This window comes from Notolepis coatsorum (genome assembly GCF_963971535.1).
Source record: "Notolepis coatsorum genome assembly, chromosome: 3".
NCBI lineage: Eukaryota > Metazoa > Chordata > Actinopteri > Aulopiformes > Paralepididae > Notolepis > Notolepis coatsorum.
In genome coordinates this window covers 60940552-60951928 of record NC_140167.1, presented here as the reverse complement: position 1 = coordinate 60951928, position 11377 = coordinate 60940552, and the positions used below count along the sequence as shown (strand labels likewise).

The 11377-nt window shown below is 45.1% G+C and overlaps 1 protein-coding gene across 1 annotated transcript in view; it reads left to right on the top strand.

Moving 5' to 3' along the window:
- The window catches only part of acer1 (alkaline ceramidase 1), a 33305-nt gene extending 22425 nt beyond the window's left edge, over positions 1-10880 (top strand). The window contains exons 5-7 of the mRNA XM_084309773.1: positions 3857-3994; positions 4191-4328; positions 9864-10880. Of these exons, the coding sequence (XP_084165899.1) occupies positions 3857-3994; positions 4191-4328; positions 9864-10044 (457 nt within the window). The 3' untranslated portion in view covers positions 10045-10880. The remainder of the gene's footprint in view (positions 1-3856; positions 3995-4190; positions 4329-9863) is intronic.
- Positions 10881-11377: the final 497 nt, after the last annotated feature.

The following is an 11377-nucleotide window of genomic DNA, read 5'->3' as shown; positions in this document are numbered from 1 at the left end:
AATGGCACCCTTAACTGCGCGCACTTTGCACGCGATATCTTCTCCGTCTTTGCTAGCCATTCACTAAGGATATTGCGCGGATGATATACTAGCGCAAACACGCCCATAGGTGTGCAATTTTCTCCTGATTTTCTCCAGCACAGTTGGCCCGCGGAGCAGTTTGCACCTTGCAGCGCTGTTGGCAGATATCAGGAAGGGGGGAAAATAAACCCCAAATGAGGGAGAGGGAAGCTCTTAAATCCAGGCGATTCTTGCCAGGCGACCAATAGAATGTTATTGCTTCCATTGTTATGAATGAGAGAACCCACACAGCAGGAGGTTTTTGAGCGACAATCGTGCAGCAAGTTCACAATGAGGAAATAACATGACTTCTACTGGTGTATGATTTGAAATATACATTTATTTATCAATACATTCATTGATCAATAACCTACGTATTATTACCATGCTATTTATGTTAGTTATTAATGAACTAAGTTAGTTCATCATTTATATGTGCTGCTTAATATAGCCTATAAACAAATTTGTCTATTTATCGATACTCCCATCAATCGACAATCATGACGTTGCGTTACTGTTGATCAGCACGCCTTTCAGGTTAACTGGTGAAAAAAAAAAAAGTTTAATTGGTAACGTTAGCAAGCTATAATCTCCACACATGTTTTGCCCATTCGAGACCGTTTTCAAATGTCCAATCTAACGAATTCCATTTTAAGCTCATAAAATGCTTAAAATGTTAAATGTGATTATAATAGACGGCTGTTAATGTATTGCGGCGAGCACAGGCTGCAGTGGCGGATGGTGAAAATTATTCATGGTGGGGACGCCATATTCAATCAGTTTCAGTTTCATAAATAAGATTGCATGGGATCTCTGGGTGGCTGGCTCAATATCATCCTTGATTTAATCAAGTAGATCAAGAATTGCTTGAGCTGGCAACCTGTGTCTCCGGATGATTTCGATCTCGCTTAAATCAAAAAGTGATATTCTCCTTAGAAATATTCTTTCACAAGCATGCGTGGCATTACGATGCCTTCTGCCATGACAGCGCTTTATAATGCACTTATAGTTACCACCAAATCTCTCAAGACGTAAATAGCGTCGCTTTAACTGCGCGGTGCAATTAGCGCCGACCTTTGTCAATTGGGAGTGTTTTTGGATGAGGCTCATTTGCATAGAAAGGGCACATGTTTCGCCCATATTACCTCATTTAAATCCCTACAAATACCACTGACGCACGAGACGCAATGCTGAGGGGCAACACCTAATTTCACCCGTTGCGCTTCCTTTGTAAATAGCAAACTGTGTTTCAGAGCTATTTGCACCGGCATAGTGTCAGAAAAATCCATGCAATCCCTTTGTGAATTCACCCCATTGAGTCCACTGGTGTTGGATCTGACCGCCTCTTCCTCCTGTCTCTCACAGGTCCTTAGGTGGAATGTGATGGTGGCCAGAACTGCATCAAATAGTATTTGTAATTATTAATTCTTAAGTATTTGTTTTAGCCTGCTTGGTGTGCCAGGCGGGTGGAGTGCACCGCGTTAGGATAAAATCAGATGGCATCAATCTTAGGCCTTATATAGACCTTATTGACTTTCAAATAGTCAGACAAATAGTCAGATGGACTATCGCGATCACACACACAAACACGAGAACAGTCAAACACACACACACACACACACGCGCACACACACACACACACACACACACACACACACACACACACACACACACACACACACACACACACACACACACACACACACACACACACACATCCACTGCACTTTACATACACTACACACACTATACCCACACCATATATTTTTGTATTATATTTATATAGTATTATACTGTATTGTATTTTCAATACTACTTTAATGTTGTTTTTATGCTGCTATTTTGTGTTGCTTCTAATTGTTTTATTCTATTAAACAAATAAAACAATATCATTCACTCACCTGTACTCTGTATATGATGATGTGACAATAAATATTCTATTCTATTCTATTTCTGGCACTCAGGGTATTGAGGCCTTGCATGGAATGTCTGTGTAGTGGTCTTTCTTCCAGCATGGCTGCCTGTAACCACTAGTAACCACTTTCAAAAAGAAATTGCTCAATTTCTGTGGTACAGTGGTAGAGTCGGTAAAACACTGGAAAAGCATGATATTATTACTGTTCCACTGAGACTTGTTTACAAGATCCAGTAATAAGACAAGAAATATATACATTTTTGTTGATGTAATTATCATATAACAACAAATAGCAACTGTTATTTGGCACATACTGTACGTAAACAAACAAATTGGCATTCTAAACATTCCATGATAGGCCTCCTCTATTGTGCTACAGGATGTGTCAGACTCCCAAGGGCCATTTATTACCAATATTTGACTCTGACCCCACCCATCTGGTACTCCAGGCAGGTTCAAATAAACACTAAAGATACACTATTTTGCACAGAAGTGGTGGTGGCAGGCCAGGAGGGCGGGCACAGAGTCAAGCAGCGGCACACACTATTTATAATGTTTTTCCTCCATACAGTTTCTTTCTTCTTTCCAGGAAAGTCCAACTTCCTCTTCCTGTTTACACATTTGCACACTTCTGAGGTGTAACTTTCAGCCAATCATTGACCTCCATTATACTTTGGCGCTGCCTTTCGAGCTGTCAATCACAACAGAGCCATGGGATCCGTTGAGCCTAATATTACGCTTGGGAGAAAAAAGTTCCTTATAAGTTCTGCATTTCAAACTCAGGTTTTAGTTTCAAGAGTTCGCTTTTAATGATACATGGAGTTTTAGCTAACGTTGACACACATTTTCAGGTACATTCTGTCATTTTAAGTTAATTGAATATGGACAAACCCCAAAAAATTAAATAGGGGAAATAGTCTAGGTTTATGTAAACTACAGTATGTGGTCAATGTTGACAATGGACAGTGACACTATAGTAACACTGGTATGGTCTTTTAATGGGATATTTCAGATTTTTGGAACCCTAGCCCTTACTTACCAGCACAAACATGTGGATAGTCCATGGGGTCAAGCTGACTGAGGCTCAGTGAGACTCCACAGAGCACACAGAGTAGATTTCAGTGAGCTCCAGTCAGCTTCTACAGAAAGGAGCATGACCCCACTGACTTTGCATTGGTTTGCTGGCTGGGTGGTCATTAAATAAATTGATTGATTGTTTGTGGCTAACTATAACTATCTGCATGAATTGTGCTGAGAAAGGACTCTACCGATCAACGTCATCATTAACCCTTTCACTACCACAGATACACTACGCGACCAAGGTACCCATGTACATGTCAAAATACTTCCCAAAGGTCAGTGAATACCACGATCACAACACCAGAGGGATCTCCACAAATCATGTTAAACCCAGATTCGGCTCAAACAAGGGACTAAACACGTTTCGCAATTATGCCATATCAATGTGGAACGCCCTACCCAAAGCTGTAAAGGAATGTGAATCACTACCCACTTTCAAAAACACTCTCAAAGAACACCTACGGAAGACTGCAATTCGAAACTGGCCCCTACAAATGTCTTAACCCAGTTGTACAATAAATTACCAAGTATGGCTTTGTCAGTATTCCAATGTACAGTGTACAGTGTCCCCCCCCCCCTACTTTTCAATCAATCAATCAATCACAATACGGAAGGTTAACCCAGTGTGGTAGTGAAAGGTTACGGTTAACCTTCTGTAGTGCGGTAGTGAACGCGTTAACCCTTTGTAGTGTGGTAGTGAAAGGGTTAAGACATATCCATTCATGTCGATGTCATGATGTTATTTTCCCAGTTTGGGAAATTTATCCGTAGCCTTCTGTCTTTCTGTTCATCTGACCACAGGGCTACTTTCTCAAAGATAGTCATGGCGATTACCCTGGTGACCACGGTGTCGTCGTTTGTCAGACCAACTGCCAACGCCTACGCTCTCAACTGCTTTGGTCTCCATCTACTCTACTCTCTGGGGGTTGAGATGAGATGGTATGGAGAGCTGTAAAATCATAGTATTGTGTCTGTACAATGCAAATTGACTAACGTTATTGTCATAACGACCTCTGTCCCTCCCTTTGTCCGTATGTCTTTCTATTCTCTCTCTCTCTCTCTCTCTCTCTCTCTCTCTCTCTCTCTCTCTCTCTCTCTCTCTCTCTCTCTCTCTTACTCTCCCTCTCTCTCTCAGCTGTACAGACCAGAGGGCTCTGAGGTTGGCCAGGTTGTCGGTTGGTCTGTGGGTTCTGGCCATAGCCTGTTGGATCAGTGACCGTTTTGGCTGCAGCTTCTGGCAGAGGCTCAACTTCTGTTATCTTCACGGTATCTGGTAAGTTCACTTGTCTGGTTTAGTTTAGTTTAGTTTAGTTTAGTTTAGCTACGTTATGTTATGTTACTTTACGTTACGTTACTTTACTATACTATACTATACTATACTATATACTATACTATACTATACTATACTATACTATTACTATACTATAACTATACTACTATACTATACTATACTATGCTATACTATACTATACTATAATTTACTATACTTTACTTTACTTTACTTTACTTTACTTTACTTTACTTTACTTTACTTTACTTTACTTTACTATACTTTACTTTACGTGTTCAAAAAGGAAGGTACTGGAGCACACAGAGCACACGAATCATCTTTCTAAAAATATTTAATAGGGTACTAAAATGTTTCAACACAAACATGTTTTCTCCAGTACCTTCCTTTTTGATGACTATATGGTCCTTATCTGAACAGGTTGAGTGCATGAACTCAAGTTTTTGTTTAGTTTAGTTTAGTTTAGTTTAGTTTAGTTTAGTTTAGTTTAGTGTAGTGTAGTGTAGTGTAGTTTAGTTTAGTTTAGTTTAGTTTAGTTTAGTTTAGTTTATTTTAGTTTAGTTTAGTTTAGTTTAGTTTTAGATACAGTGTGAAGAGAAATATTGTCTTGCTTTACTTGCATCAGTTATATTATCGTACTTGGCCATCGCGTCTTAAGCCATACCGAGATATACCTCATCTCATGTACCTACTGTACACCATCAACGAAAAACAAATACACCCATCACCTGCCGGGCCCCGCCCCTATATACTAGGCAAAATACTAGGCATGGTCACCACTCACTCTTCCTCTATTTCGTTTCCATCATAGCGGTCGCAAGACGCCCTATGTAACTAGTGCTATGAAAAGATTAGAGAAATTGCGTAATGTTGAATGCTTACCGGAGGTTTGCTTACCCCTGGAATCTTCGGGGCATGTTTCAGCGACACGTCGGGCCTATTCTGATGTTTCCTCGTCTGGTGGCAGCAGATCAAGGAGCAGCGTGCAAGGTTTGGCTATCGAGCCGGCTTGTACACAGGTAGGCCCTGTGTCATCAGGCATTGATGTTGGTGTTAGTAATGCTGTGGAGTGTGTGTCGGCGCCAGGGGCGGGATGGCTTGGTGAACGTTCCACTGCAGTGGACGATTTCCTGGCGATCCTGGAGCATGCTGCTAACACTAATGCTACTGCTAATGCTAATGCTGAAATGGGTCGTTGTTCTAATATTCCCCGCCGCGGGACGTTGCCGCTTTTCCCTCCTCTTGCCCGGTTCATTGATGAAGGTCAGTCGGTAGCTAATGTGGGGGGTTTCGCTGAGTCTTATTTACCTTTTTTACGGGTAAAAGGGCTGACAACAGGGTGCAGGCCGGGTGTACCGTGGCTAAGTAGCCAGGTAGCTTTGATCCTGTGCCCCGGCGGGGATGAACGATGTCCCACCCGGCCGATGCTTGAGAGCGAATCGGCTCGGAGGGTGGCAGTATAGACGGATGAGTGGTATACTGCTGCAGGATGGTTTTTAGCGGCGGCCAGTGTTATGGCTCAGCTGGCTATTTTCCTATCCACATTGGCGTCGGGTAGTGGGGCTATGGGTCCAGCCGACATTATAAACATGTTGCATGTTTGTGGTGTTATAGAGATCTTGACTCAGTCGCAAGCTATAACTGTGGGGAGGATTAGGATGCTATCAACGTTGTTAATAGGCATGTCTGGTTGGAGCACTCTCCTCTTGGGGAAGAGGATAGGTTTTCTCTCCTCACGACTCCTTTTTCCACGGAAGGACTTTTTGGTCGTTCTGTGGAAGCGCAGGCGGTTGTTGATCTGGGTCCCACACCGCCTCACGCTGTGCAGCCAGAGGTTGGAGCACGGCCTCGTCAACGACTGTGGCGAGGCCCTCGACAGGCGGCCATGTTTCCCCCGCCAGTGGTACTCGGCCATTTTGGGTGAATTCGGCTTGGATCAAACAAGCCGTCGTCATTCTGCCACGAGCAGCCCGCTCCCCGTTCAATCCTCTCTCCGTCACCAACGGAAGAGGGGCTCTGATCGTTTTACTTTGGCTGCGGGCCGCGAACCTTCTTTGAAGCGCATGCGGCCCCACTTTTCACTTCTCATGGGGACAGGGGCTGACACCCAGTTGATGGCTGAGCCTGGGTCTGTCCGTGAGAATGTTGTGCTGTCGCGTGGCTCCTGCACCACACGTTGTGTGATGGGTGAGCCTGGTGTTACGGCTGCCACTAGTTACAGTGGTCAGCAGGGGGACTCGAGGCCTCTTCAGTTGAATGCACAGCAAGGGTTACCCCGGCCTCGCCTTCACCAGGCGGTGTGTCACGCTGATGCCTCCCACTCCCGTGAGAGCGGCAGTGGTCTGCAAAGAAGAGGCGAGCGTGATTTGGGTGATAGCAATATCACTGCAGGGCTACGGCGTGTAGGAGCCCATGGGGTCCTCACGCCTTGCATGTCTAGCTGTAGAACAACTCCTCAGCATGCGCTAGAGGGGTGTTCAGGGGGGGGTGTGTGTCAACCAGTTTGATGGCAGCTTCTCCCGTATCAAACCGGCCCTTTCTGTCGGGGTCCCACCTTGGGTGCGTCGCACAGCGGGAGGGACTGGGCCAACTATCTACTGTTCCTTGCGGCCCAGCGTCAGTTGACAGCGGGTGCGCTGTGGGATTATTTTCACATATGGCGACAAGAATGCCGTTTGGAGGGGTGGATAGAGAGAACGTTGAGGGAGGGGCTTGTTTTGCAGTTCGCACAACCCCACCCTCCGTTCTCAGGTTTGGTGCCGACCCTATTGTCAGGGTCGGAAGCAGTGACAGCCCTGGCCGACGAGATCCAATCTCTGTTGGCGAAGCAGGCCGTAGTCGTGGTCCCGAGAGAGGACGCGATGTCAGGCGTCTACTCCCGTTATTTTCTGGTGCCCAAGAAAAAAGGGGGGGGTCAGACCTATACTGGATCTGTCCGCGTTCAATCGTATGATTGTAGCGAGACCGTTCAGGATGTTGACCGTCAAACTCCTGCTGCTTGCTGTCAGAAGGGGAGACTGGTTCACCTCCATAGACCTGAAGGATGCGTATTTTCACATCCCGATTATCCCTCCTCACAGGAAGTTCCTGCGGTTCCTGTTTCAGGGCGTAGCGTACGAGTACCAGAGGTTGCCGTTCGGCTATTCTCTGGCTCCCCGCACATTCACCAAGTGCATAGCGACTGCGCTGGAGCCTCTACGTCGTCGGGGAATATGGGTTCTATTCTATCTCGACGACATTCTACTCCTCAGCCGGTCGGAGGAGGTTGCCAGGTCTCATACCAGGCTGGTGGTGGAATTCCTCACCAGGCTGGGTTTTGCTGTGAACTGGAAGAAGAGTACACCTCTTCCCAGTCAACAGGTGGAGTACTTGGGCTTGACGCTGAGGTCAAGGCCCATGATTGTAACCCTCTCGGAGCAGCGGAGGGTGTCTATCCTACACGCGCTCGGGGGTTTCCGTCTGGGAGGGACGGTCACGGCGGATTTCCCTTGGGGAATCTTTTCCTGGAAACAGGTTTTTTACGAGGAAGAGTGAGTGGTGACCATGCCTAGTATTTTATAGAGTACGCCTCTATAGGGGCGGGGCCCGGCAGGTGATGGGTGTATTTGTTTTTCGTTGATGGTGTCGTTTGTACTAGGGGTGTAACGGTACACAAAAACCACGGTACGGTACGTGGTGTGTACCAATGTACAGTAAATGACCAAGTATGGTTTCGTCAATATTCCAATGTACAGTTTTGCTTGTACAGTGTCCCCCACCCACCCCTCCTACCCAACCCCCCCACCCCACCCACCCAACCACCTCCAATGTACAGGTTAGTTAGGGTTCGATTTTTTTTCTTTCTTTTTAATTCAGATAATGGTTGAAGAAGTGTGTCTTTAGTCGACGGCGAAAGATTGCAGTGCGTTGCAGTAGTCGAGGCGGGAGATGCCTGTTGATTGGACGAGGAGTTGGGTGGCTTCTTTTGTCAGGAAGGGGCGGATCCTTCTGACGTTGCTCAGGAGGAATCTGCAGGTTCTGGTTGTCGCTGCGATGTGAGCACACCAAGGTTATTGGCGGTCGGGGACGCGGTCACAGCTGCATTCTCGACTGTGATGAAAGGTCAGTCAGGGGGGAGGATTTGGCCGGCAGGTGGAGCAATTCTGTTTTGCTTAGGTTCAGTTTGAGGTGGTTGGTCGTCATCCAGGCGGAGATGTCGGACAGACAGGCCGAGATCCGCTCAGCGATGTGGATATCTGGATATCTGAGGGAGGGAAGGAGAGGAAGAGTTGAGTATCGTCGGCATAACAGTGATAGGAGAAGCCATGAGACGTGATAATGTTACCCAGTGATTAGTGTAGAGGGAGAAGAGAAGGGGTCCTAGAACCGAGCCCTGGGGGACACCCATCCGCAGTGGGCGGGTGGCCGACAGAGTCCCTCTCCATGACACTTGATAGGAGCGGTCATTGAGGTATGATGACAGCCATGTCAGCGCAGAGCCAGCCACTCCCATTTCTTATTGGATATCTGTAGACTAATACAGAGCGTTCATAGCCGTCTATTTCTCATGGTGAAGATATGCCTACATTTGCTCCTGGGACAAAGCTTTGTCCGTCTCGTTCAGTTCACATCTTTGCAGTGACTTTGTATGCTTTCATGCTGCCTCTAAATTTCGCCTCACGTTGTATTTGACCGCACTTTAAAAAGTAGAACTTCTTCCTAGAGCCAGAGCCCAAGAAAAGCCTGATGGGTAGGGTCAGGTTCAGGGCGACAACTTATGTTAATTGGCCAGGTAGGATAAGACTTGACAATTGTCAAGACTTTCTCAGCTTCTTAAAATGTGGCTAGTTATGCTCAATATTTTCCATTTACGTAGGGGATGGCTCAAATCACTGAGCAAGAGAGAGAGGGAGAGAAAAGCAATCATCTCCCTGGACAGAGCTGTCTCTCTCTCTCTCTCTCTCTCTCTCTCTCTCTCTCTCTCTCTCTCTCTCTCTCTCTCTCTCTCTCTCTCTCGGGTCAGGTAGGGCTCGGGTTTGAATTTCAGGCCCTTTGAGAACTACTTTTTCCACGTTGGGGCTGCATCACTTACCTCTTACCTTGCGATTATATAATGTGGCAGCTGGTCTCCACGAGAGCATGAGCACCAGGTCACACGAGAATCCATCTCGTCAGGCTTCAAGTTATGCGCTTATGGCCGAACCACAGTTTTATTCCAAAAGGTTTAAAAGGACGACTTCCCAGATGGTTCTGTGTAACCACCTGCCAGGTCAGGTTAATGCAACACATCCTCGTCATATATAGTACAGTTTAAAAAAAAAGTCTGTCTCTTTCTTTCTTTCTTTCTTTCTTTCTTTCTTTCTTTCTTTCTTTCTTTCTTTCTTTCTTTCTTTCTTTCTTTCTTTCTTTCTTTCTTTCTTTTCTTTCTTTTCTTTCTTTCTTTCTTTTCTTTTCATTGAGTCTCTATTCATGTAGCCTGAATGTGCAAACATCCTGTATGACTTAAACTCTGTTTGTATCTCCATTCTGTTCACCCTGCAGGCACATTCTGATTGTGATGGCCGTGGCCTACGGCAGCACCCTGATAGCCTACATAGACGCCATCTACGAGATCCCTTACTCCCTGCCCGGCCTGCAGTACTGGCCCTGCGACAAGTGGGCGGTGGGACTGCCTCAGATCGTCCTGAAAGGCACCACCATCAAGACACGCAAGCAATGTTAAACATGCTTAGCTGGTGCTTATTTAACCAGGCAGGTTGACTGAGAACACATTGTTATTATACACCAACAGCCTGGGGGAATAATAGGTGCAAGGGAGAGGAGAGAGGATTACGCACAGACGCTGAGCGTACAAAACATACTGTGAAGTAGACTGACCAGGTCAAAGCTGTGATCCGTTTATTGGCGATATGATAATGAGAATTCTTCACTGATGAGATCGATGCGAAAATTGAGAACCCTTCAACCTTTTCATTCAGAACATAGGCACACTGTCTGCGGTGAAACAATAAAAAAAAATTCAAATGTACCTGTTACAGTAAAGGAACACGTCAACTTTTGGGGAAATTATCTTATTTTCCGTCTTCCCCAGAATCAGGCAAGAAGAGAGGTGCTCTTCGCATCTCTGTACATTCAGTAGAGAGAGAGACCCGCTTCACACCTTCCAACAATGCCAATACTGTCTTATTTACATCCTGTGACCACGTATTTACCACTTGTAGAAATAACTGTTCCTCAGCCTCCCTTCTTGCCCGCTCCGCTTCCAGAACCTGTAGTTCCTCCTCTGTAAATTCCGGTTAAATTAGAACAGCCTGTGGTTGTTCGTCAAGAAATAGTCCGGACTATGTATCTGCTTCGAAAATGACAACGTCTCATTTTACATTGTTATTTCTACACGTGGTAAATTCAAGATTCAAGATTCAAGATTGTTTATTGTCATGTGCACAGTTAAACGGACAGTTTGCCATACAATGAAAATCTTACTTTGCTAGTCTGCCCTTCACACAAAATCACACAATACTTAACTAAAACATATTTAAATACAAGCGAGTGCTAGAAAATAAGGTAAAAATAGATAAATATAATATATACAAGAAACACACAAGTAAATACACAAGTAAATACAAAATACGTTTTGTTTGGAAAGTGTATTCCATTACTTTTGACGGTATGGCTAATGATCCGTATCGACTTCCAGTCATAACGTGTAAACTAGCGTGCTGCGGGTCTGTTTTTGATATGTTTTCATGCCGCACATATGACTGCTGCTACATTCCTCAGGTTTTACCCGCTGCTGTGCGTCAGTGAAGCGTGGAACTACATTGACTGCTATGTAAATAAATGTTCACAATAAAGAAATACATAATTATGTTAGATGATGTGATCTCTTCAATTTGGCCAACTGTGGCACGATTTCAGTTTTCCTGATTGAAGGTAATGATAGGCTAGAATGATTCATTTGAAAGAGCAGCTGTATGTATAGAACTGTGTATATTTTCCTCATAGGCTACAGGTCCTATTAGGCCTGATTCTCACTTAATTTCGAGATGCTACAT